Below are 26,480 nucleotides of genomic sequence, written 5' to 3'. Positions count from 1 at the left end.
TTATATTATTTTTAAAAAAGACCTCATGTCTAAGCATATTATATATAAAAAAAAAGATTCATTTATTATTCAAATAGTGAAGATCAGTGTTGAAGATTGTAATTGGAATATTACTTACATAGATATTTTTCTATTTAAGTCATTTAAATTTAAATATCACCAGTTTATATTATATGAAACTATTTATTATTTTTTATAAGATGTAGTCATTATCAGAGCAACTAAATAACTATATTTTGATTTATAATAAAAACCTAATTTATAATATGATTATTACCTATCAATTACATAGTTTTCAACCTAATTTAAATTACTCCCGTTTTCTCCTTCCTAGGACTCCGAAGTTTGCTCGGCGAGTGTGTGAGAGAGCTGCAGTTTACGTAAGCGTGTGCGTGTGTGTGTGATAGATATAGAGGGAGAAGCGGCTGCAGTTTGGTTTTCCGATAACCGGAGTAAGTGCTCTTTGACATTGATTTCTCCGCTTTTTCGTTCTCTGGTATGGGGATTTTTAGCTGATTTTGTTTTGGAAATGACCGTGATGTGAATTTTACGTGTGACTGGTGTGTTTACTCCTGTTTGAATGGAGATTTTGTGTATTTTTGTTTCTGGCGTGATTTTTTCCCGTAGATCTGACTTCCAATGTTTGAGTTTTTTTAATCCTTTCTGTTTATTATTGGTGTTTCTTTTTGGGGGAGTGGCTGTATTTAATTGATTTGTGTTTTTTTTTGTTCGATTTGGATAAGGTCTTCAATTTTTTTATGTATTTTACCACGTTACAAGTGAGATATTTATACTTATAAATAAATAAATTTCTAGATTAGTTCAAGTTTGGCACTTTTAACTTTTTTCTTTGAAAAAAATGTGGTAGTGCGAACCTTCATTCTTTACAGATCCGCAAATTTAGGAAAATATGCATTATTTTTCTTTACGATGAGTAAAAAATATTGAAGAAATGGAAATTGAGGTCTGAGTGCAGAGTATTTATGTAGTTGATGGAAGGAAGAGGGGACAAAATTCACTTGGTTTTACTTATTTTGTGTTTTAAACTTGTGTTTTAGAGTTTTTCTTGTCTTCTGCAGCTTGTTAGCTTAGTCGTATCTTCATTGTCCGAAAAAGAGACTCCTGGAATTTAAGTTTAGATGTTCCCGAGTTTCCAAGATTTCAGCGGGTTGGAGAATAACGAATATTCTAGGTATTATGTGATTTGAGAGGAGATATCATCTGGGGTTAGAAAATACTAATATATATGGGTCAATTAATGGGCTTGTACAAGGACAAGCCATTGACTTAAAATGGGCATAGTCTATTGACTTAAAAATGAGTCCCTTGACTAAAATGAGTCCCTTGATTAAAATGGTCCATCTAATAAATAAAATTTCAAAAATCACTCCTAGTTTTTAACACCCCTAGCAGCGACTAGGTGAGCGCATTGTCCCTGCCTAGGCGCTTGTCTAACAGTCGACCAGAGCCTAACGAATTTTAGAACCTTGGATAAGATTATATGTGAGTAAATCATGTTTGAATTATTAAAATAATTTTATGGGACGTGGATAATGTACGAATAACCAATAACATGTTTAATTTAATTTATTAGTTTTGTGATTGAAATTACTATCAAGTAATGAATTGCAAATTTACTTTCTGATAATTGAAATAGATTAAACATGACCAGTGATCTATTTATATCTCGAAATCCTTCGAATATATATTTAAAATAATTTTTTTTATTTTGAACTTTAAATCTTTAATTCCCAGAAAAAATTATTCTGAATAAAATATAAATATTATATATTTTGAGCTTTTTATTTAATGAAATTGAATGAAATAGATTAAACTTGACCAATAGATTATTGGGCTTTGAGTGCTTCATTATTGGAATTTCATTGGCCTTATTATATACCTAACTGTTAGGGCCTTTGGTCCGGACTCATTGACCTCTGTGTTGAATCGCTTCTGTGGCAGGACGAAACCTCTCCGCCGCTATCACCCCTTTGCAGATCGTCGTACGGCCAGTTCTGTTAGAGTAGATGTCCTGCAAGTCAACTGTTGGATCTCGGTTTTCTACGTGCCCAAACGCAGCGGAAGTTTAAAATTTTTATTTTATTTTGAAAACAAAATAATTCTTTTGGACACTCGTATGGTTTTCAGGAATTAAACATGCATAGGATGTTTAAAACATTTAAACTTCCGCTGCGTTTGGGCACGTAGAAAACCGAGATCCAACAAGTTCTACCCATCACTTTTCTTCGTTGGTTCCAAATTGGGCTTCTTAGCGAAAATAGATGTAGTCAAGTAATTTTGTTTGTGAAGAAAATTATGAGACATTATCCACCAAAATCCGTGTGAAAGCTTGATTTTTTAACTATCAAGCTTTCTTTGCACATACAATAGCATTGTTGGTTTCTTTAGAGCATGGTGTGGATTGAAAATTTCACATATGGAATTTCAAAACCCATTTTTTTCCTCGTAAAAACTTTAACCAGTATCAAAGGTTTAAAGGGTTCTTCAGCGTACATGTTTGCATCTCAATCCACCTTGTTAGTTCTCGGATGAATATGAACTAATATGATCACGACGTAACCTTTGAAAGATCTAATGAAGGTTCTACGTGAGAGCAGAGTGCAATTGAAATTGATCGAAGAGTTATGACTATGTATTGGTTTATTTTTGCTTTTTTTTTTTTGTTGAATTGGCCTAGAATTTGTTTTCTTTCATTGTATGTGCAGTGTGCTAAATGTGCTATGCCTGTATAATTTATTTTTGGATTATTGCAAGGTGTGCCAAGAAAAGAGGTGTTATGAGCTTGTTTTGGGCTCATATGGTGTAGTTAAACTAAGAAGTGCTAGCTATATTTTGTATGTATCTCTCGATTTTCTCAAATTGATGAGGGCTCATCTCGAGTACCGCATGAGAACAATACAATAATGAAGATCACAAATATACATACCTTTAGGTTGTGCTTACTTGCTATGATAAAGATAAAATTATTCCAATAATCATATCAATCACATGTTTACTTGTTGTTAATGGTCTGTACTAACTCATCCAAACTTACCTAATTTATACTTTAAAACTTAATGATTTATCATAATTGAAAGATGATGTAAATAATCATTTTTTAACTAAAACTTTTTCCAATGAGAAAAATTGTATTAATATCATTTATTCTCCAAAATAACATATGAAAAACACATTAAAAAAAATATGAAATATGAATAAAAAATCAAATAATTTAAGATATTATTTAATACATTTCATTTGATGAATCATACATCAAATTATCCTTACTCGTGGAAAAAATATTTTAACTCAATTTATTAATATTTTTTTTGAAAAATAAATAATATTGATACCCAAAAGTTTTGGTGAATGAAAATAACTTGCATATGAATTAATAATAATTTACATTATTCAATAAAAATAACAGTATCAATTTTACAAATTCAAACTAAAAATAAGATCATTTATCATTTTCAGAGGGTAAATTTGTAATTCGTCAATTAATCGTAATTTCAATCACAAAAATAATAAATTAAATAAACATGTTATTGTTTATTCATACTTTATTCCACGTCCTATAAAATTATTTTAACAGTTCAAAGATGATTTATTCACATATAATTTCATCCAAGGTTTTAAAATTCGTTAGGCTCTAGTCGGGCATCGGACTAGCACCCATAGTTGTCAAGGCGCTAGGCGACGTCAAGGCGACGAGCCACTGCCTAGCGCCCGAACGCCTAGGCGACAAAAGGCGATCGCCTAGCCACGAGGCGATAATATAGAGAGAATGTATTATATATTTATGTTCTACTAAAAATCAACTATTAATAATAATGAACTATATGAAAACCTAAATATATAAAGCTTCAAGTTACAAAAAACAAAAATATCTCAATATTGTCGATAAATCAACACATTCAAATCTTATGCTAGACAATTTAATTTTTCCAAAACAATATAGACTCAGATCAATCACTTTCTAATTCAATCATTTCATCCATCCACATCACCATCCTCCACATTTTCATCAATGTCTGAATAATCATCTTTCAACACATCATCATCAAACTCTCCCTCGTCAGTAGATTGTTCATCTACTTCCATTGGTGATTGTAGAGCATGAGTAGTTTGGCTTGTCATCCGACCTCTTCGTCCTCCCCTACCTTTGCCTCTAGAAGTTGAAGCTCCCCTATAAGTAGGGTTCGAGGTCCGTTGTTGTCTAGTATGTCTGGTTTCTTCTTCTACTCCAACAGCCTCTGCTACAACGTTCCATGTCAAAATATCATCATCATCATCAAAAACAGGTTCCTCTCCAGCTTCCATCATTCCAATCAACCACTCATTATTACAATCATCAATATTCCTCAAAACTATAGGATCTCTTTTATCCTTCTTAGCCGCACGAGCCTTGAGTGTTTGATTGTACTTCACATATACCAAATCTCTTAGTTTCTTGTGATCGAGTCTATTCCTTTTCTTTGAATGTATCTGTGACACGAAACGAAACCATCATAAACTATAAATTGAAAAGAAAAGTGAAAGAAGTCATGTAATACCGTAATAGTATTTACTCACATGCTCAAATATGCTCCAATTCCTTTCACAACCCGAAGCACTACATGTGAGGCTAAGAACTTTGATAGCAAATTCTTTCAAATTTGGAGTACCATTGCCAAACATTTTCCACCAATCCGCTGAAAAAAAAATGTATCTCATCATTTTCATTTGATATTTAAGTATTTAACTTCTTGCAAAAAAAACACATACCAGGCGCCATTGGTTGGTCTTTATTATTCCTTGCTCTAATGGCAAATTCGTTGCCGAACAATGACTCCGAGTTCTTATATACCGGCAACTTCTCCATAATAATCTTATCCCTCACGTCATGGCTTGGAATCAATCTTTGTATGCATGCAAACAACCCATTTGTGACTTCTGCATCCGTCTCAACTTTCGGATTGTGATAGTAAAAATACGGGTTTAAGTAGTATCCTGCCGCGTGCAAAGGATGATGAAGCTGATTATCCCATCTAGCATCAATAAATTCTAACAACTTTTTTACATTTCTCTCTGTTGTTATCAAAGGACTTGAGAATTGTTTCTTTTGCTCTGTCCATAGCTTCATAGATATAACCCATCGCTGGCCTTGTTTCCTTGTCGGCAATGCGAAGAACCATCACTAGAGGACACATCACTTTAAGGGTGTATGTCACATTATTCCGAAATGAAGGCTTGAAAACAGTATCATTTGCCTTCTTACCCTTTATATCATTTGACCATTTACTTTCTATCCACTGTGTTGATATGAACATTCTCTTCAAAGCCTTTTGTCGTTTGTGGAGGCTTTGCAAAGTGAGAAATGTAGTAGCAAAACGGGTGACTCCATGTCTTGTCAGCTCTTTGTTTCCAGTAAATTCTCTCATCATGTGCAAAACACCTCCATGATTGTAAATGTAACCAACAAGAGCAATTGCTCTAGAAATAGTCTTCCGAACCACCTCAATTTTGCCAATATCCTCTAGCATCAAATCAATGCAATAAGCAGCACATGGAGTCCAAAACAAATTCGGTCTTTTTGCTTGTAGAAGTTTACATAAAAAAAAAAGAGTACAAAACAAAAAAGAATCAAATTATGTTATATGTAATATAATATCCAAGGAAATAAAATTTCAATACTTCACTTACCAGCTTAAACATAATTGCTGCCATTGTCTGTAATCACTTGCACGACATTTTTCTCTCCCACACGCTCTACAAATCTATCAAGCAACTCATATAAAAGGGTTCCTGTAACGCCCCAGATTCGACGACTGTCCTCACTGTACCATGACGAGTCTTTCCAGCGTGCTTATGTCCTCACTCATACGCATCCTAGGAAACTTCCCAAGAGGTCACCCATCCCAGAATTGCCCCAAGTCAAGCACGCTTAACTTTGGAGGTCTTATGTGATGAGCTACCGAAAAGAAGATGCACCTTCGTGATATGAGTAGTACAAATCAAATCTTTTAAGCTCTCTTCAACTGTACAGTCCATTACATTGAACAGTCTCGGAATCCCTCTCATTCCCGTGTGGGATCGGTTCATTCATGTTCCCTCAACCTAGAAGCCTGCCAGGAGCCGCTCATTGTCCATGCAACTGATGGCACCGGCGATCACCTCCCGCCCTCTTCGGCCCCGGGCCTCACAGTTCCACTCTTGACATGGGCGGATGCATCCACAGATTCCAAGAACATTGTTCCTTTGGGTGAATTAACCAAAAGTTGATCAATGTTCTATGCTTCCTATCAGTCCACCCATTAGACATAATTGAGCAACCATATTTCTCACATTCATCTCTGTTTTCTTTGAACAACTCATTTGTGTAGGCAATTTCTTTCTGTAAAAGTGGTACCCTCAATTCATGATAACTTGGTGGTTTCAAATTCGGCCCGTACTGACCTATGGCTTCAATCATTTCCTTGAAGCTATCTAAATGGGCAGCATTGAAAGAAATCGCAGCTATCTTTTGAACTGTTTGATTTCTAAGCTCTTTATCACAAGCATCTTTTATGTTTGTTTGTCTCAATTTCCCCCTTTTGGTTTTCTTCTTCGTGATAAAGAGATCCATCGACCCTTTAACACTGCCACTGCCACTGCCACTTCCACTTCCAGTTCCAGTCTCGTGTATGGAAGTCAAACTTCTCTTTTTGCTTGGTTGTACATCTTCTTCATCGTCTTCATCTTCATCGATATCAAGAAAGCAAAAATCTTGCTTCATTCCACCGCAAGCTCTCAATGTTTGCTTCTTCTTTTCATTCATATAATTCAACAGCTCATCACGGACACTTTGAGGACTTTCTTTGCATTTTCTGACATTTTTTGAATTCCCAGCAATATGTTGTTTGGCTCGAAAAATTCCTCCATTGGACGTGAAGCCACAAAACCTAAACGTCACACTATTAGTATCATTTGGATTTTTCAAATAACAATGCTTCCAACCGGGGTCTCTCTTATTATCCCCATCTGGTTGTGTTTTTTCTGATTGAGGATAAGAAGCCATAATTAGATATCTGCTGCAGACAAGAACAACTCCAAGTTACTTGAAACAGAAGCCTGCGCAGACAAGGATACTTGATTTTTGTTTGGCAGTATTACTTGAAAGTTGAAAGTTGAAACAGAAGCCTGCGCAGAGTTGATACTTGATAATAGTCAATAGAATACGATTATCAGTTTATGGCTTCATGGAAATTGGCTATATCAAAAAATCGATTTATGGGCCATGGCAATTGGTTATATGCGCATAGTTGCAGACAAGATAAAAGGAAAACAGAACACAAAAATAGGCAGAGAAGATTACAAGAACACATAACCTGGTCCAGGAGCCTTCAATCGGCAGAGAATAACAGGTCCAGGAAGCTTCAATCTTCAATCGGCAGACAGAGCATGGTGCGCAGAAGCTTCAATCGGCAGGGGTTGATAATAGAATACGTATCGACATGCAAAACTAGGCAATTTTTTTAAAATAAATTACTTATGGGCTGAAATTAGTTATGGGCTTATTTAGTTGGGCTTTGGGTCATTAAAAAATAAAGGAGAAGCCTGCTTATGAGATGCGCACAGGTTGCTGCAAAGAGGCGATTCGCCTGGAACGCCGCAATTCGCCTGGAACGCCCATCGCCTGGAGAAAGGCGGTTTGAAGGCGCTAAAGGCGCTCGCCCAGTCATGCACGTCGCCTGGTTGTCAACTAAGGCGCTGAAGCTCCGCCTAGCGCCTGAGGCGCACCTAGGAGGCGCGCCTTTGACAACTATGCTAGCACCTTGGCCGCCTAGGCTGGGACCAAGCGTCCGCCTAGGCGCTGCTAGGGATGATAAAAAATATGAGTAATTTTTGAAATTTAAGTTATTAGATAGATCGTTTTAATTAAGAGGCTCATTTTAGTCAAGTGACCTTTTTTTTTAAGTCAATAGATTATGCCCATTTTTAACCAGTTTTAAGTCAATGGGCTTGTCTCTATTTTCCAGCCCGTTGAAATCTTGGAAACTCCTGAATACCGCTGCCGCCACGGTTGTAACAGGTGAAATTGCACTTACCTAGACTACTTCCTCGATCTACCACCCTGAGGTCGTCTAGGCTGTGCGGTTGGCCGCCGCCTAGGACGATATTTAGAACACTGATCTCATCTCACTAAGTAACCGCAACCTTGAAGTTTAATCTAAGAGTTTAAGACTCTAAAATTAATTATCCGGTAATTTGACTTAATTTAGAATAATTATTGTATCATTAAAATAAAATAATTATTTATGCAAAATAAATTAGAAAAATGTGATAAAAATATGTATTTTTGAATATTGAGAATTTAAACCATATTAAATACATATTAGATCTAAAATAACAAGCGCTTATTAATATACACTCAACCCTTTTCCAGTCGCCTCTTGATTCCAGCCATATCCTTCTTTTTTTCTCGTTGTGGCCGCAGGTTTTGTCGGAAAGTGGGCGCCGACCCACCCTAGCCCAACCCAATCTTGCCAAAGCGATGCAAGTGGACGCCGACCGTAGCCCAATTGTGCTTGGCCGACACTCGTTTGTGTGTATTTGAGTTTGTTGAGATCGTAATTTGAGTTATTTTTTTATGAATTGTTGTCCGAGTTTTTAGGTATATTTTTAAACGTTTTTACGTTGCTTTTGATAATAAATTTTTAATTGCATGTTAATTAAATGTGATTGGAGTAAGTGGCCTCACAAAGAGGAATCTAAATCTATGAGAGGTTCTTATTGAGTTGTATCTTAAGTTTAACACTTATCTTTTTGCATGAAGGTGGATCGTCATGGTGGGTTTTAAGAATAGATACATGTTCATGGAGGTATTTCTTGATCCTAATAAAGATCTTATGTTGGATGAACCCATTATAATCACTCAATTCAATCTATCAAAAGCAATCAAAGATAGCATTCAAGCGAACTTTGGCGAATGTGGTCTAGCATTGTCTCAGAATTCTTTTCAAGGTGTCTGCTCTTCCTTTGTTTTTTTCAGTTCATGAATGAACATTAGCTGTGATTATTATATCTTTAGTTTACAGGCCTGTGACTTGCCATCTTCAAGCCTGATATGTTTTTGTTATTCTGCAGTGAAGTATGTGAATCCAATTACGAAAGTCTGCATTTTTAGAACTTCCAGAGAGGAGTACCAGAAGGTTTGGGCTGCGACGACGATGGTTAAGAGTATAGGAAACTGTCCGGTGGTTTTCAACTTGCTTGATTTAAGTGGTAAGTTGTGAATCCATTATCTTCTGAATATAACGGTGTGTCCTATAATGTCTGGGGGTATTCAAAATATGTTAATTTTGTGATTAGAAGAGTACGGTCGATCTGAATGCACCATATTATACTTGCATAAACCTTTATTCAATTTTCGTCTCCATTAGGAAGCATCAGGGCCTGCAAAAACATTGCTTTAAAGTGCGATGAATTGAAGTTTGAACAATATAAATTATCGGCCGGTGATCGCTTGACTGCTGATGTCCACCGACATATGCAAAACTGCCTGGAGAAAATCAGAGTTTTGGAGCACTGACACCGAGTGTTGGCAACTGAAGATTCTCTTTATTTTGTTCCTTCCGTGGAGGTTCTTCCATAGCCTTTGATTTTAATGCAAAGCAAGTTATGATATTTATTTAGCCCTTATTTGGTGAATTTAGGTACTGACATCAATTTTGAATTTTGTAATCAACTGGAAAGAGCTAAACTTCATTGATTGTTTAATGCTGCAGAGATCACAAACTAAATCGAGTCGAATTGATTATGCCAAACATTTCTCCCAAAAATTACAATCACAACGCTATGCTAGGGAATTCAAGCTTATTAACACTTGAACCGATGAACATTTAGATGCATTTTTCCAGTATATAAGTGGATTGCAGTATTAAAAAAACAATATCAAAATGGCCCCTTCACAAAATACAGGAGTCTAGACGTATTAATAATCAGTCTGCCATTTACACCACCTTTTTTCTTCTAATTCAAATTTCAAGCACAAAATTACATTTGAATCATCATATCCAATGAGAATACATTCAAAGGACCTCTGTACTCATGTCAAACTAGACCGTAAAACAATCAATACAACTAACAAATTAGAAATTACACATATACCACATCGGAGTTGCACAAAGCAGTCTCTTACATTAATTCACTGAAGAACACTGCATCGGAAAATTCCAACACCACATATTGGTAACATGGCTGCAATTAGAAAACGATGTTACTCTCGAGTGCGAGCAAGCCAAAGAGAGCTAAGAGCTCTAAGCCGAGAGAAATAGTCGCTAATAGCAAGGAGGGCACGAGCTGACTGGCGAGTTGTCAGTATACGATGCATTTGTTGGAGAGTTTATTGCCGCGATTTGTCAGCCTGAAACCAACAATCACGTTGCTTAAACGCTAAGTTGTTGAAGACTGTCACCTTACAAGCATATTTGTACAAAGACTACAGCAAAATAACTAACTTATTTTGCTGGTCATTTAAATAATTTCGTCCTCATTATCCATGCATAAAGTGCGATAAACTTTATGTTAGGTCAACAGATAGATAAATAGATCCAAAGATAGGTTTTATAAAACTATACTGTATTTTTGTCCTACACATTCTCCTATTTACCTAAATAAGATTGCAAAAGCAATAGCCATGCATGCAGCATGATAAAAGTTTAATGTTCTTAGTAGAAGTATATAACAAATCAAACCTGACGAATGAAGCCCTCGAGAGTTCCCAACTTTCCCATGGACACGGCCATTTGAACCCATGTAGTTGGCAACGTTTCCGGATGAACTCGATGGGCAGAGAGAACCGGCTGACATCTCTGCCAAGGACTGCTGCAATGCCTCCATTCCCTGTGACAATGCATCTTCTGCCTGTTGAGAAGACTGTTGCAAATTGTTCATGGCCAATAACTGCTGCTCGGTTAATGGTTCCAAATGATTTATAAGAAGCTGGAACCAGGAGGGCCAATACTCATAATCTAGAACAACCTATAAGATGATTTCTCATTTCTATTTAGGCATATTTTATCTTCTTCTTATGTTCTTAAACTTGTGCTTTGAAGTAAATGTATATTCGTCTTTTTTGAAATTTTAATCATTTTTTCGATGCGACACTGATTTGACACCACTGTCATGCTGACTTGTAAAATTCCACGTAAATACTTCTGATGAAAAAGAAAAATATAGGACTAAGACTGAAATTTGACAACTTAGATGACCAAAACCGCAAATAAATAAACATAGATGATTAAAATTTCATTTTTCCTGATAAAGCACGATAATATACATAGTTAAGGTATAAAACCAAATGCTTGTCACTTTAATTAAATATATAGCAGATGTCTACACAATTATGATATAGAACCAAATGTTTGTCATTTTAATTAAAGTAGCATATGATAACTTGCAAACTAAATCTTCTAAACCAGACAGTGGTCCAGCGACTCTTGTTAATCGATGTTCCACATAGTCAGTATGAAAGGAGAAGAGGGCAATTCTTTCTCCCTAAACAGATATCCTACCAACCAGGTATTAAGCAAATACTGAATGGAGATGTATTTATATATTTTTCGGGAAAACACACCAAAATGAATTAAAGCTCCAGGCATTTACAAGGAGGGATTCAGTACAAATGAAAATCTGCTTAATGATGAAACTAGGGGGATACGCGAAAAACTAAAATAAATCAATGTGACACCTTAAGAAGTTCAGATGAACGGAAACCACCAAGCCAAAGGAAACACCTTTCAGCAGGTGTCTTCCATATGCCTGACAAAATATGAAAGACGTCGGTCGTTGCAGCATCCCCTTTTATCCTAAAAATGTCATCATATTATGTAGTGATTCCCTCCACTATTACGCGAAGTTCACCATTGCCAGCATGTGAATTGACAGCACATCTAAGCTCACTAATCCGCCAGCTGTGGTCCTTCAGCCACCGTGCATATTCAACATCAAAGGTCAAACACACCTAGAAACATGAGATTAATATTTTCACGAAACTAAAAGTTGCTCAAAGAACGAGACAAAAAACACAGAACAAAGATTCAGCCTAATATGTTCCGAATCCAGCCACTGAGCAAGCGATTACATTTTTTTCACACCATCTATCTACGAAATCAAAAGGTGGTAGAATTCCATATTTTGGTTGCTTTGATTAAATTGCTTTTCTTTTGGTATTTATAATCTCAAACCTTTTGATCATTCTCCTATGTCAATACTCATTTTCCACATTTTTAGTGATGATATACCCACTTCCCCTTTTAAAAAAAAATGATACAACCCTCTTGAGTTATTTCCTTTTTCTTCTTCAGCAACATGAAAGCATTTAGCAGAAAACACTTCAATAGATTTGAATGAAACACCTCCCTAAGCATCAGAGACCAATATGAGATGATCACTCCGTTTCCTCCAATTGATTGGGCTTGATCTCCTGAACTTGAAATAAATACCCCCTTCAACAAACGAAAACTCATTCACTAAGTAAAAAAAAAGGCGACCTAGAAAAAACTGAAAGCATATATAAAATGAACAAAAGAAGACAGGAAAAACCTGCCGCCTAGCTCGCTGGAGCTCTTGCTCAAGTTGTGTCAAATTCATTTGCTGCTTTCTAGTTGTTGAACACAGGCCTATATGCCAATATAAAGAAAAAAGAGACAAACAGATGTAAGATAATGTTAAAGTCGACATGTGAAACATATTGATCATATTACATCAGCAGAGGATGGCACTCATATGCCAATACGAAGAACAAATCTTTAACTTTTTAATATTCCAACTGCTGTATCAAAATGCAACAAAAGGATGCTAGACAGACAAAATATTGGTTCATTAATATGTACAAACTGACCACCAAATCTGGAAATTACATACCAAAATGCCACGGGAATCCAAGTAATTACATCCGACCACACTACTGGGAGGAGTCATTTACCACTTGTAATTTAAAATTTTATACAAAGACAACCCAGTTATGCAGCTTATGACCAGAGGTTAGTAATAGAAGAGAACTACCTAAGACAAAAGGAACATTTGAAGCAAAAAATGAGATGCAAATGATTCGCTTACTAAAATATATACAATCTTTTCAAATCTTGCATCATATCTTCTCGTATCAATAAATATAATATGTTTTTGTACATTTTTAACAATCAAAAGATACATATACAACAAAATATCTCCTTCAATTATCTCCTTATCTCCAAACTTTTCAAATCAATATTTTAAATTTTCTTATCAAAATAACTTTAAAAATTAAGCCAACAAAAAGTAACATCTAACAGTTTCTAAAAAAACTTGTCACCATTTCCCTTAAGATATCTCTTGTTGCAAAAACAAACATAATTAATGCATAGTTTATTTATGAACATCAAGAATTGTGAGTCGAGTAGTGGCACATCTGTTGTTGACATTATATTATATGGTTACCATTATTTGATAATAAAATACGCATAAAACCGTCATCAATATTATGTATAATAATAGTTAATTCTCACATATTTCAGTTGTTAGCATATATTCGAAAAAGAGCTAAATAAATCAAAGTATTTGTGAGCCATAAGTCCGACGAAAATCTTTTTTGGAACAAGAAAAACATTCTCCAACCGTAATAACTACCTTCTAAAAAAAGGCCTCCAACTTTCCAAACAATATGCCAGCCGAAAAGATCGTCCACTTATATAAACTCCACCCTCTCCTTTTTCAAGATTCAGCCTCAATATCGAAAAACAAGGAAAAAGAAGTGCATTAAAGTAAGCAAAAGCTTTTTGTGCACCAACCTCTTTGCTCGTTTAGCTCAATCGTCCCACCAAACCTGATAATAATCATGGGAGGCTGCACGAGCAAACCCAAGGACTTGGATACCAAGGAGGCATCCGCCCCTGTTGAAGCACCTGCCTCTGCTGAGGCCCCGGCTGTCCCAGAAAAGGCTGAGGCCGAGGCTGTTCCAGAGGTAATTCTTAATCTACATGGATCATGTCACTTACTTTTAAGAGTATCTCATGGCTAGTTTTTTATTTTGCTTTGCGATAACCGAGCCGAGATTTGCTTTTGGAGGGAAGCTAGAATTCTATATCAGGCTCGAAACACATTTGTACATTGTGTATCATAAAATCATTCAAATGCCAAAGAAAATATATTGAGGATGGTGCTTCCACCTCCACCTCTGTTGATCACAGACATGAGAGATATTCTGTACCTTCCTCTTTATCATTAAATTACTGTCTCTTAGTCCTCCTGTTTTTTGCGTTGATTTACGTAGGAAAACAAAGATGGAGATGAGAAAAAGGAAGAAACTTTGGTAGATCTGTCTGAACCAGCTCCAGAAGCCACCAAGGAGGAGACAGTAGCAACCGAGGCTGTCGCCGTGGAGGAAAAGAAAGAGGAAGCAACAACTGAGGAAGCTGCCCCAAAATCTGAGAACTAAAGTGATGAAAAACCAGTAGTTAAAGCTTAAATATATCGATTAAATAATAAATAATAATAATGAGGGTTAGGAATGATTCTGTATTGCGATATTTATCATTAGGTGAAATAAATTCATAGAGGCTCAAGGAATAAAGCTGTACCGGCAGAAGAATTATGGCAGTTATCTGAATTCATTTGAGAGTTTTTTTGGGTCTTCTACAGCTTGTTAGCTTAGTTGTATCTTCATTTTCGGAAAAACAGACCTGTGGAATTTGAGTTTAGATGTTCCAGAGTCTCTCTGCGTCTCTCCATCCAATTTGACACGTCATCTTGTTTTGGATGTGCAGAACTCTTTTATAATTCGGGGTTCGGAGGAAATAAAGCAATGAAGGTATTTGGCAAATCTATGGTTGCTGTTCCTACAAATGTTATTTATTTGTTGAGTATTCTGGGCCAAGATGGGCCAAATTCTGTTCAAAATTGTGACTGGAAATGTGAAAATGAACATGTTTGTGGGAACATTTACCGCTGCAGAATAACTGGGCTGACACATATTTGTGGCAAAAACTGTAACCAAAGAATTTTGTATGATAACCATAGCTCCCTCTGCAGAGTGAGCAAGCAGTCTTTGACTCCAGTTGAGCAACAGGCTGTGAAAGGTGTTAAGAGGAACCTCGATGCTGAGAATGGTCCCACAGAGAGCTGCACTTTTAAGCGCAGAAGGGATGCACAGTGTCATCCCTCCCCTTTTGAGAGATCATTTTCTGCTGTTAGTCCCATCTGCAGCCAGATTGGTGAAGGCATGGATATGAGCTAGATGTTATAACTGATAGTTTGAATCAGTCGTCGTCATTTTTGCCCTTCAAGTTTAGTTCCACTAGAACAAGTTATGAACCAAGGAACTCATTGAGTACTTCAGTGGCTGAACTTACTCTCTGTCCTCCTTTATGTTGGAAAACTTTAATGTTTATTTCCTCAATTGAACTGTAGCTGTTCCAATTCATAAGACTCGGTATCCTAGGAAATTAATGATCCTATATGTATATGGACTTATTTTGGCTTTTGAGCTGCTTTTTGTGTGTATCACAGCTTGCAGTTTGACGAGAATGATTTCTATTAGTGTTCTTTGCATTTCTATTTGATCCTGCACCGCTAACTGTGATTATAATTGCTCATCTTTCTTTCTCTTACTTGTGCTGCGTTGTCAGTAATGTGTTTGTGGATCATTTCTTTTGTTTCTTCCTTTCCCAGTTCATTTATTTCCTTAATAATATTCAGATGCATATTCTCATATATGTTTTATCTGCTGTTTGTTTCTATTTGGTTTTGCATTTTAGCTTTACGACAAACTTATTATTTCGAATTCACTGTGGATCATTGATATTTTTTACACAGGTTGATTTCTTTTCTGTTTAGGAGGAAGGAATTTGTATTTTTTTTTCCACTGGAAGGACATCTGATTTACCTTTTTTTGGTTTTCCCTTGTATTGCAGGTCAAGGAGCTAAAACATATACCGCACAGGAGAGTTTCATACATAATTTCCGTCTTGATGAATGACTAAATATGAGTAATGTGCTTCCTATCTTGAGAAGGTTCTAATTCATTTCCCTTTCTTTTGTCGTGCAGGAGAAACAATATTTCTCTTCCATGAATTGCGGTTCAAGAGCATGTGGGGCTTTGCCTGTCAATCTATTACTCCAAGCAAGAGCAGGCTTTTCAGCTTGTGGATCCATTCAAGGACTTTACTAACGTATAGAGTTTCCTTTACTTTGAGGACTCACTTCATACATTCCAACACGATGGCAAGTAATGTTAGATTTTTTCTCAAAAAAACATGTTTTCACGTATATATGAACATGATATAATATGCGGAAGCGGATCGAGAATTACCTCCGGCCATTAAAAATTTGTTGAAACTTTCTGATTTCTTTTCGATTGAAGCCTTCTGAACACTTCAACACTCCTTTAGATGGTGTATTTTCTGTATGAGATTGTGTGTTTAGGGACCTCAATGCCTTCGGTATTTATAGGCACACTCATACCATCACCGAGTGTTTTGGGAGCTCGAGATTCAAACCAAATTTGTATACGCATCTCAATTTTCAAAATTTGAGGCTGCCGTGTACAAATTTTTTCAACAATTGTTGGCAATGACCGTCGTCATTTTCAACACGTTTAATTTACGGGTCACAATTTTCTTACATTCTCACACTTGACCCGTATATCTCATTTATCATAGGAGAAATTAAAATACATGAATCATGGTGATATGTAAACTAAAAACGATTATTATCTTCCATGTATTACAATGTATTATATCTCTCAAATAACTTGATGAATAAACCCTATGTTTATTCGAGGTCCAAATATTTTTCATGTTAACTGAATATGTACATAACTGAATATGAAAAATATCATAACTTAATGAGTTTCATTAAATTTGTTCTTACAACAAAATTACATAAAGGAAGTAAGTCACATTCTTTCTGTATGATCCTTGAATTTCAATGGTGGCATGCCTTTAGTAAAAGGATCCGCAATCATCAATTCAGTGCTAATGTGCTCGATAAGTAACTTCTTATCTTTAACACGTTCTCGTATGGCTAAATACTTAATGTCGATGTGCTTGCTTCGACTACCACTTTTGTTATTTTTAGCCATAAAAATAGCAGCTGAATTGTCACAATATATTCTTAATAGCCTAAATATAGAATCCATAACTCTAAGCCCCGAAATGAAACTCTTCAACCATACACCATGTGAGGTTGCCTCAAAACAAGATACGAACTCAGCTTCCATAGTGGAAGTAGCAGTCAATGTCTGCTTTGCACTTTTCCAAGATACAGCTCCACCAGCTAGCATGAAAATATATCCTGAAGTGGATTTTTTTGAATCAATGCATCCAGCGTAGTCTGAATCAGAGTAGCCAATTACTTTCAAATTCTCAGTTCGTCTGAACATAAGCATATAATCTTTGGTCGCTTGAAGGTACCTCATGACTTTCTTTGCAGCTTTCCAATGGTCTAAACCTGGATTACTCTGATATCTTCCCAACATCCCAACAACAAATGCTATGTCATGTCTAGTGCAAACCTGAGCATACATTAAGCTTCCGACAGCAGAAGCATAAGGAATGTTTTTCATTTGTTCCCGCTCTAGATTATTCTTTGGGCATTGGCTCAAATTGAATTTATCGCCTTTCACAACGGGAGCTATACTTGGTGAACAATCTTTCATCCGATATCTCTCTAAAACTTTGTTGATATAGGTTTCTTGAGACAGACCTATAATTCCTCGAATTCTTTCTCTATGTATCTTAATGCCAATGACATAAGATGCATCACCCATATCTTTCATATCAAAGTTTCTAGAAAGGAATTGTTTCACCTCATATAACAGACCCTTATCATTGGTTGCAAGTAATATATCATCAACATATAGAATAAGGAAACAAATCTTGCTCCCACTAACCTTCTGGTATATACATTGATCCATGGGGTTCTCAACAAATCCGAATGAAGAGATAACATCATGAAATTTTAAATACCATTGACGGGAAGCTTGTTTCAATCCATATATAGATTTCTTAAGTTTACAAACCAATTGCTCACCATTACTAGAGAAGAATCCTTCAGGTTGTTTCATATATACCTCTTCCTCTAGTTCTCCATTGAGAAAAGCTGTTTTCACATCCATTTGTTGTAAATCTAAGTCAAAATGTGCCACTAATTCTAGAATGATACGAAGAAAATCTTTCTTAGATACAGGAGAAAAAGTCTCCTTATAATCGATTCCTTCCTGCTGAGTGAATCCTTTAGCAACGAGTCTTGCTTTATACCTTTCAATGTGCCTAATGAGTATTTCTTTGTTTTGAAAACCCATTTACATCCAATGGCTTTTACACTATCAGGCAACTGAACAAGATCCCAGACTCCATTAACTGCCATAGAATTCATCTCTTCTTTCATAGCATTAAACCATAGTTTTGACTCATTACAACTCATGGCTTGTGAAAACGTTTCAGGATCATTTTCGGCTCCGATGTTAAAATCTGATTCTTGTAAATACACAACATAATCACTGGATATTGTTGATCTTCTTATTCTAGTAGATCTCTTAAGGTTGTTTGGTTGATCAACAATTTCTTGTTGTTCCTCATTAACAACTTGATCTGCTGGATTTTCATCAGCGATTTGTGGAATTTCAGTAACTGGTTGTCTAACACTCATTTGGTCTTGAGGAGTGTGAATAACGACCAATCTGTCATTTGAATAAGAGGGTTGTGCATTAATGTGATCATTCTCAAAAACTATGTCATGATCACTCCCACTAATTAAGTCATTTTCAAAAAAATTTGCATTTCCTGATTCCACAATTCTAGTGTTGTGAGATGGACAATAGAATCTGTACCCTTTGGATTTTTCGACATACCCAATGAAATATCCACTTATAGTTCTTGGGTCCAGTTTCTTTTCATGTGGGTTGTAAACTCTTATTTCTGAAGGACAGCCCCAAACGCGTATATGTTGCAAACTCGGTTTCCAACCTTTAAATAACTCAAATGGCGTCTTTGGAACAGCCTTAGTTGGAACTCGGTTTAATATATACACAGCTGTCTTAAGAGCTTCAGTCCACAAGGATTTAGGAAGTTTAGAGCTACTAAACATGCTCCTCACCATGTCCAATAATGTTCGATTTCTCCTCTCAGCTACGCCATTTTGGTCCGGAGAACCAGGCATAGTATATTGGGCAACAATCCCATGTTCCTGGAGAAACTTTGCAAACGGACCAGGTGCCTGTCCATTCTCAGTGTATCTACCGTAATATTCTTCACCTCTATCAGTTCTCACAATCTTAATATGTTTTCCACATTGCTTCTCCACTTCAGCCTTAAAAACCTTAAAGGCTTCTAGTGCTTCGTTTTTGTTATGAAGCGTGTAGATATACATGTATCGTGAGTAATCATCAATGAAAGAGATGAAGTATTTCGGACTTTGCATGTCCATATCTGGACAACAAATATCTGAATGTATGATTTCTAATATTTCTGTACTCCTCTTGGCACCCTTTTTAGACTTATTGGTCTGCTTTCCCTTAATGCAGTCCACACAAGTCTCAAAATTAGTAAAATCTAAAGTACCGAGTACTCCATCATTTACTAATCTTTTAATTCTCTCTATGGAGATGTGTCACAATCTCCTGTGCCACAATATTGAGGAATCTTCATTTATAACACATCTTTTAATACCTCCTTGAACATGCATAGTGGTGTTATTATTTTGTAAATAAATAGAGAAAAGACCATTAACCATTGTACCATTTCCAATAAGATTTGATTTATAAAACAAATTTATTGATTTATCCAAAAACTGAAATGAATAATCAAGGGGTACAAGTTTTGAAACTGAAATTAAATTCCTAGAAAAACTAGGAACATAAAATGTCTTTTCCAATTTTAAAATAAAACCACTATCCAATATAAGACAGCAAGTCCCAATAGCCTCCACATGCGAAAACATCTTGTTTCCTGAATAGATGCTCCGCTAATTTCCTATTGGCTTCCTTAGGTTTTGCATACCCTGTAAGGTATTTGTAACATGGATTGTAGAACCAGAATGAATCCACCATGTGTTATAAATCATATCAACCATATTAGATTCATAACAGACAAATGAAGTAGGAATACCTTTCTTTTCAAGTCAGTCCTTAAATTTATTGCAATCCTTCTTTATGTGCCCCGTCTTTTTACAGAAGAAACACTTGGATTCTTTCTTTATGTCAGGTTGTGGTGGAATTATTCCTTTCCCTTTTCCTTTGACTTTGGCTTGCTTCTTATACTTTCCTTGTGTGGTCATAAACACATTATCACTTGTTTCCATCAATAGCCTTCCTTCCTCTTGAACACACATGGTCATTAATTCATTAATTGACCATTTATCTTTATGTGTGTTATAGGAAATTTTGAAAGGTCCATATTGCTGTGGAAGAGTGCATAAAATGTAGTGCACAAGAAAAGTCTCAGACATTTCCACTTCAAGTGTCTTGAGCCGAGCCGATATGTCCCGCATCTTCATGATGTGCTCTCGCACACCTCTCACACTGGTGAGCCTTAAAGAAGAGAATTCCATAATTAGGGTACTTGCTAGTGCTTTATCTGAAGACTGAAATTGTTCATCAATAGCCTTCAGTAATTCTCTGACATTATTATGCTGATCGACAGAACCACGCATACCAGCAGAGATTTTGGTCTTTATGAACATTACGCAGAGTCGATTAGATCGCTCCCATTTTTCATAAAGATCAACATCATCAGGAATGCTGTTTTCAGTAATAGCAGATCGTTCGTCTTTCCGTATAGCATAATCAATATCCATCCACCCTAATTGAAGAAGAATTCTTTCTTTCCATATTTTATAGTTATCGCCCTTTAGTTCGGGAATGTCACATTTCATATCAGAAAAACTCGCAGGTTGCATAACTGCAAAAAATATCATATGCTTAAAATTTTTAGACAATATCATGTTTTACCAATGTAATTCATGTTTTAAAAATCTAGTGACATAAAATTTGCATGTGGGCTAAAATTTTAATTCAATAAGATTTTTCTGTAACTTTATGATAAAACTATCCAAATGTATTTTACTTAACTCTTGTGGGTAAATTAAGAAAAATATAATTTAATATTTTAACCTAATTAGTTATATAAATATAATAAAAATCCCTGTGGGGTAAATTTTATTATGTTTATATAATTAATTACAATTGATGTCCATTATGTGATCCAAATCCACTTAATGCATAATTTTTCATAATTAAGGATGCTGTGGCTATTCCTCAATTATTTAAAAGTATACGGTTCACTGGAAAAAATTTTGGCTTTACTTAATGCTTTATAAAATAATTATTTCGCAATTAACATTTTCCAAGAGTGCTCCCAGGAAAGATAGGTAGTGCTAAGGCCCTTTAAATACCCAACTCATAGACAGAGCAACGTTCCTCAGGGAGACCAGTGGCTAGTCAAGGCAATTTAAACCGATCTATGAAGAACTCCCTCAGATCATGTTTTCTTACGTCACCTTATAATTATTATTCAACTTAATTATTCACATTTATGTGAATCTTTATAAGCCAAAATTTTTCACTAAATAACTTTATATTCACATTTTTACTTAATATGAACAAATATTTTCCCCATCAGTTTTTCTCTTCAATCAGAGTAGTGATAAAGTGAGGATCACAAAAATGTGGGCTCCTCATCAGTTTTTCTCTTTTATTAGAGTAATGATAAAGTGAGGTTATTTGTTCATTTGTGAATATCTGAAATATTTTATTTTGTAATATTATATTCACATCTTACTTGATATGTTCATTTTAAATTATAAACAACTTAATATAATTTAATATGAACACAATGTGAATATTGATGTACCAATTATTTTGCAATATTATTTGCATTTTAAATTGCAAACATAATATTAAATTTGCATGTACACATCAAACACTTATCCATAATATTTGACATTTTATTGAATATGCAAAAATAATTTCTAAACATGTATTAGAAATTACTTCGAACTTGAAATTATTTTAATGTGTACAAATTATTTGACCAAATGTTATATGTACCGAATTATACATATAACTTAATAACATATTAATCATTATTTATTTATTTATTATTATTATAATAATAATAATAATTAATGTGGGGCCCACATCATTTATTTTGACAATACAATTCTCGACAATTTGAAAGAAAAATGGAAGAGTGAATTAAAGAAACTTAAATGTGTGTAGTTGAATGTCGTAGGAACCCATCAATTTCACATTGATCAACAATTAAATATCTACATGCACAATTGCATTATTTGAAGTTTCATCTTCATAATCTCAGAAAGTTTTCTGCAACTTTCCTCCCGAAAAAAAATTTCTTATTTAATATAAAAATTCAAGAATCGATTATAATTTTCAAGACTTCAAAGAAGAACTCCAAGATTGCAACCGAGAACAAGTAAGCTTCTTATACAAAACTTCGAAAGAAATTTTATGATAATCGCTTATTTTCAGAAAACAAATTTTCAAGGTAGAGGTATCACGGCTCTGATACAGAATGTTAGATTTTTTCTCAAAAAAACATGTTTTCACGTATATATGAACATGATATTATATGCGGAAACGGATCGAGAATTACCTCCGGCCATTAAAAATTTGTTAAAGCTTTCTGATTTCTTTTCGATTGAAGCCTTCTAAACACTTCAACACTCCTTTAGATGGTGTATTTTCTGTATGAGATTGTGTGTTTAGGGACCTCAATGCCTTCGGTATTTATAGGCACACTCATACCATCACCGAGTGTTTTGGGAGCTCGAGATTCAAACCAAATTTGTATACGCATCTCAATTTTCAAAATTTGAGGCTGTCGTGTACAAATTTTTTCAACAATTGTTGGCAATGACCGTCGTCATTTTCAACACGTTTAATTTACGGGTCATAATTTTCTTATAAGTACTCCCATTATATGATGATGTTCATATGTCCGAGCTATGCCATTCACCTGTGACAAACATTCCAACATGGAAAGTACGTGTGCTCCCCAATATACGATGAAGATGTTCATCTGTCCGAGCCATGCCACTCATGACTCACCTGTCACAAACATTCCAACATGGCAAGTACGTGTGCTCCCCATTGTATGATGATGTTCATTTGGCCGAGCTATGTCATTCACCTGTTATAAACATTCCAACAACATGGCAAGTACATGTGCTCTCCCATTATATGATGACCGAGCTATGCCATTCAGCTGTCACAAAACTGTGAAAGGAATTTCAGCTCCAGAGTCATATGCTTCTGTTTGCCTTGAAGCCATCCTTTAGCTTAGCAATGTGACTTATTTGGTTGCTATCCTGTTACCACCTCTTTCTTTGTGAACCCCTATCGGGCCTCCAGACACTGGCTTTTTTATGGCTCTGGAAATTAAATGGGGATGATGCTTCGATCACGTATCAGGAAGCAAATGCGATAACAACTCTGTAGCTCTAGAATGGTCTAGGATTACATGTGATGACTGATACCTGGTTACCTTGATTACATATTTAAACTTCGTAATTTTAGCTGAGTATCCATGTTTGTCTCTCATGATCTTGACAAGGAAATGTTAATCATCTTTTTTTTTAGTATTTTCTAGGCTATCGTGTACGTGTTCTGAATTTGAACTTTGAATTTGTCTCCATCTTTGGTTCCCTGCATCTTATTAAAAAGGGCATCTTTATCCGAATCCATTAAACATTTCTCAAGTTGGCTTAATTTTAATACGTTGTGTTCTGCACTCGTTATTAGTTTAGTAGGCTGACGTTATTTGTTACATTTAAATATGGTGTATCCCGTAGTGTGCCATATCTTTATTGTTTAACAAATTTACTAATTTGATACTGCGGATGTTGAGTTGCCGGGAACCAACTTCTCTGCCCGATTGAAACGAGTATCTCTGAATGATTGGTTCAATTTTCACCTAACGTAGAAGTTGTGTTGTGTCATCATTAAATGATGAGATATTAAATCTACATGTGTTGTGTCATCATTAAATTTTGAGATATTAAAATGGGTGGAGTAAAAATCCATGTAGTTGTAGAAACTATTGGCACCTACATATTTTATATCGGGTGGTCTGTCTGTAAATTTGCTATACTAGTGATTTTCTGTACACAGAAAGTGGTTTTCCGATATAGCGAGGAAATTTTTGTCCCACTGCAGTCATGGGGACAAAACTGTTCTGAGTTTGTTGAATGTCTACAAAAATTCCTCTGTATTTATGATCTAGCAGGGAATATTAGGGTAGCCTTTTCAACGGGTATACCCTATGCATTTTACCCAAGATGTTCCAAGTATATTCCTATCTCCATTTTTATTTCTTATTTCAGAGGTTGCTTCCCACACAGTCCATTCAAGACAAAAGAAAAGAAATGCTAAACCCAAATTCTGAATATTGCGGCTGATTAATTCTGCAAAGCAACGTAATGATTTATGATTTTGCTTGTCGAAGTTCCTCCGTTGAATTCTTGATCATGGTACGATACAAATATGTAGCCGGCCTATTTTCCACTTCTCATGGCATCTTGCAAGCTTCTCACTTCTTTCATCATCTTTTCCTTCTTCATGGACTCTTTCTCTTGCATCTTTACACTCGTTAACAATTGCCCTTTCACGATTTGGCCAGGGACTCTAGCTGGTTCAGGTACCCCACAGCTTCCAGCCACAGGGTTTCAGTTGGATTCAGGCCAGGGTATCGGCATTCCAAGCATTCCGGGATGGTCTGGTCGAATCTGGGCTAGGACTGGCTGCATATTTGATGAAACAGGTACTGGGTCCTGCGAGACTGGAGACTGTGGAGGAAGACTGGAATGTGATGGCCTTGGAGCCACACCACCGGCTTCATTATTTGAGATAACCCTCGGAGTCGGAGAAGACAGAGATTTCTACGATGTTAGCATCGTTGATGGATACAACCTGCCATTAGTTGCTGCACCAAGAGGGTTTCAAATCGGATGCAACGCCACAGGCTGTCTAGCAGATATAAATATGGGTAATTATGAATTTAGCTATCCGATTGCCTGAAAGGAACTTTTGGTTTATTGGTTGAAATATGAAAACCATTAGTGGCCCATTTCCCATATACTAAACTTTGTGCAACTAAATGTTTTCTATCATTTATCTTGGTTAAAAACTCTACACTGGAATGAACTGATTATCAGGTTGTCCTAAAGAACTTCAAGTGATTGGCAGTAATGAAGATGGAAGGGTTGTGGCTTGTAGGAGCGCATGTGACGCGTTCAGGCTAGACGAGTATTGTTGCAGTGGAGAGTATGCAAATCCGTCGACATGCAGGCCATCTTTCTATTCGGGGATATTCAAGAGAGCCTGTCCTAGAGCTTATAGCTATGCTTTCGATGATGGAACCAGCACCTTCACATGCAAAGCTTTGGAATATGCCATCATATTCTGCCCTAATAATGGGTAATGGATGCTTACGTTAAATCGACCCCCTGAGTTTTTTATTCTTGTGGGTTCAAAATTTTAGTGGATGCTGTATATATATCTTGAAGAATACAGCACCTAGCATTTGCTAAAGAATGTATTGTCTTTTTGATGCAGGATGAGGAGGATCGATGGCGAATCGACGGCTCCACGAATTGGAGAAGGAGATCATGGGAAGATTTCAAGAATGTCTTCATCTTCAACCAAGCTATTACCCTTCCAAATCTTAACAATATCTGTTCTTGTCTCTGCTTTTCATATGTAATAGCATGTCATACCTCTGTACTGCAACAGTCAAAAAATTACATGAAAAATATATGTACTTTCAGTTGTAATTTGATTTAAAAAATATCATTAAATCAATCAAGACACATTTGAATATCCAGATCGAAAATAAAAAAGAAAAAGAAAAATATGTTTTAAACCCAAAACAAAAAAAATTTGGATTTCTCAATCCATGAATTTAAGAAATAACTAACCATATGTTCCTTTTACAAATTAATAGGAGCCTCTGAGTTGAGTACTAAAGGATGTGAGGCAGAAAGGTTCAATGGTCATATAAGCAATATAATGAAATCCAGCAGATGGAGCTGATCGTCCCAATCAATTTTTAATTATCCGTAGCTGGGCGGGCTAACTTACCAGTACCACATTTATTTTAAAAAATTAATATTTTTATTAATTATTAAACAATCAATTTTTTCCTTCTATCCCCTGGTTCCCACCCCATGTAACGTTCATGGTAATTTAATATACAAATTATTGAGATGGTTGAAAATAAAGAGTTGCAATTATTGAAGGTTGAAAATAAGAGTTGTAAATATTGAAAATTAATATGTGATGATATATTTATTTTTGGATTATTTTCAAAGAAATTCTATAATTATGTCTCTCAATTTGTGAAGAAGAATACAATTGAGTAGAAATTTTTTTATAAAGTGTGTAGTTTGATATATTTTGAGAGTTTGAGATTTTTAGTTTTTACTGTAAATTTTTACTTTTATCACGTTATCAACACGATACT

General features: G+C 35.5%; 5 protein-coding genes, 1 long non-coding RNA gene and 1 pseudogene across 9 annotated transcripts; 3 read left to right on the top strand and 4 right to left on the bottom strand.

The window, feature by feature from the left end:
- Nucleotides 1-289: 289 nt before the first annotated feature.
- LOC140990459 (probable ribonuclease P/MRP protein subunit POP5) lies at nucleotides 290-9,741 on the top strand. Of its 4 annotated transcripts, none has more exons than XM_073460162.1 (4): nucleotides 290-452; nucleotides 8,798-8,985; nucleotides 9,109-9,246; nucleotides 9,405-9,741. In XM_073460162.1, exons 2-4 carry the CDS (start codon nucleotides 8,808-8,810, stop codon nucleotides 9,551-9,553), a joined length of 465 nt encoding a protein of 154 aa, XP_073316263.1. In that variant the 5' UTR covers nucleotides 290-452; nucleotides 8,798-8,807; the 3' UTR covers nucleotides 9,554-9,741. The 4 variants fall into 4 exon arrangements, with proteins under 4 accessions (XP_073316263.1, XP_073316261.1, XP_073316259.1 ...); XM_073460160.1 differs by lacking the exon at nucleotides 290-452 and adding an exon at nucleotides 8,403-8,578; XM_073460158.1 differs by lacking the exon at nucleotides 290-452 and adding an exon at nucleotides 8,403-8,635.
- LOC140990463 (uncharacterized) lies at nucleotides 316-15,528 on the top strand. The gene is made up of 2 exons (XM_073460168.1): nucleotides 316-452; nucleotides 14,769-15,528. Exon 2 carries the CDS (start codon nucleotides 14,807-14,809, stop codon nucleotides 15,236-15,238), a length of 432 nt encoding a protein of 143 aa, XP_073316269.1. The 5' UTR covers nucleotides 316-452; nucleotides 14,769-14,806; the 3' UTR covers nucleotides 15,239-15,528.
- LOC140990454 (uncharacterized) lies at nucleotides 3,673-5,782 on the bottom strand. Its single transcript, XM_073460155.1, has 3 exons — nucleotides 4,768-5,782; nucleotides 4,576-4,694; nucleotides 3,673-4,488 (listed from the first exon to the last, which is right to left on the bottom strand). Exons 1-3 carry the CDS (start codon nucleotides 5,123-5,125, stop codon nucleotides 3,994-3,996), a joined length of 972 nt encoding a protein of 323 aa, XP_073316256.1. The 5' UTR covers nucleotides 5,126-5,782; the 3' UTR covers nucleotides 3,673-3,993.
- LOC140989399 (uncharacterized) lies at nucleotides 6,182-8,074 on the bottom strand. The gene is made up of 2 exons (XM_073458603.1): nucleotides 7,345-8,074; nucleotides 6,182-7,068 (listed from the first exon to the last, which is right to left on the bottom strand). Exon 2 carries the CDS (start codon nucleotides 7,037-7,039, stop codon nucleotides 6,182-6,184), a length of 858 nt encoding a protein of 285 aa, XP_073314704.1. The 5' UTR covers nucleotides 7,040-7,068; nucleotides 7,345-8,074.
- On the bottom strand, nucleotides 9,954-13,684 carry LOC140990456 (transcription factor TGA2.2-like; annotated as a pseudogene).
- Nucleotides 15,529-15,718: 190 nt separating the features above from the next.
- Nucleotides 15,719-16,228, bottom strand: LOC140990466 (uncharacterized). Its single transcript, XR_012177652.1, has 2 exons — nucleotides 15,867-16,228; nucleotides 15,719-15,829 (listed from the first exon to the last, which is right to left on the bottom strand). It is a non-coding gene; the product is annotated as an uncharacterized lncRNA (long non-coding RNA).
- An 8,267-nt stretch (nucleotides 16,229-24,495) lies between these two features.
- LOC140990455 (pathogenesis-related thaumatin-like protein 3.5) lies at nucleotides 24,496-25,803 on the top strand. Its single transcript, XM_073460156.1, has 3 exons — nucleotides 24,496-25,004; nucleotides 25,174-25,435; nucleotides 25,574-25,803. Exons 1-3 carry the CDS (start codon nucleotides 24,530-24,532, stop codon nucleotides 25,719-25,721), a joined length of 885 nt encoding a protein of 294 aa, XP_073316257.1. The 5' UTR covers nucleotides 24,496-24,529; the 3' UTR covers nucleotides 25,722-25,803.
- The last annotated feature ends 677 nt before the right edge of the window (nucleotides 25,804-26,480 follow it).

Source organism: Primulina huaijiensis, chromosome 12 (genome assembly GCF_012295235.1).
Source record: "Primulina huaijiensis isolate GDHJ02 chromosome 12, ASM1229523v2, whole genome shotgun sequence".
Classification (NCBI taxonomy): Eukaryota; Viridiplantae; Streptophyta; class Magnoliopsida; order Lamiales; family Gesneriaceae; genus Primulina; species Primulina huaijiensis.
The sequence above is the reverse complement of the archived record's forward strand: the minus strand, read 5'-3'. Positions and strand labels throughout refer to the sequence as shown.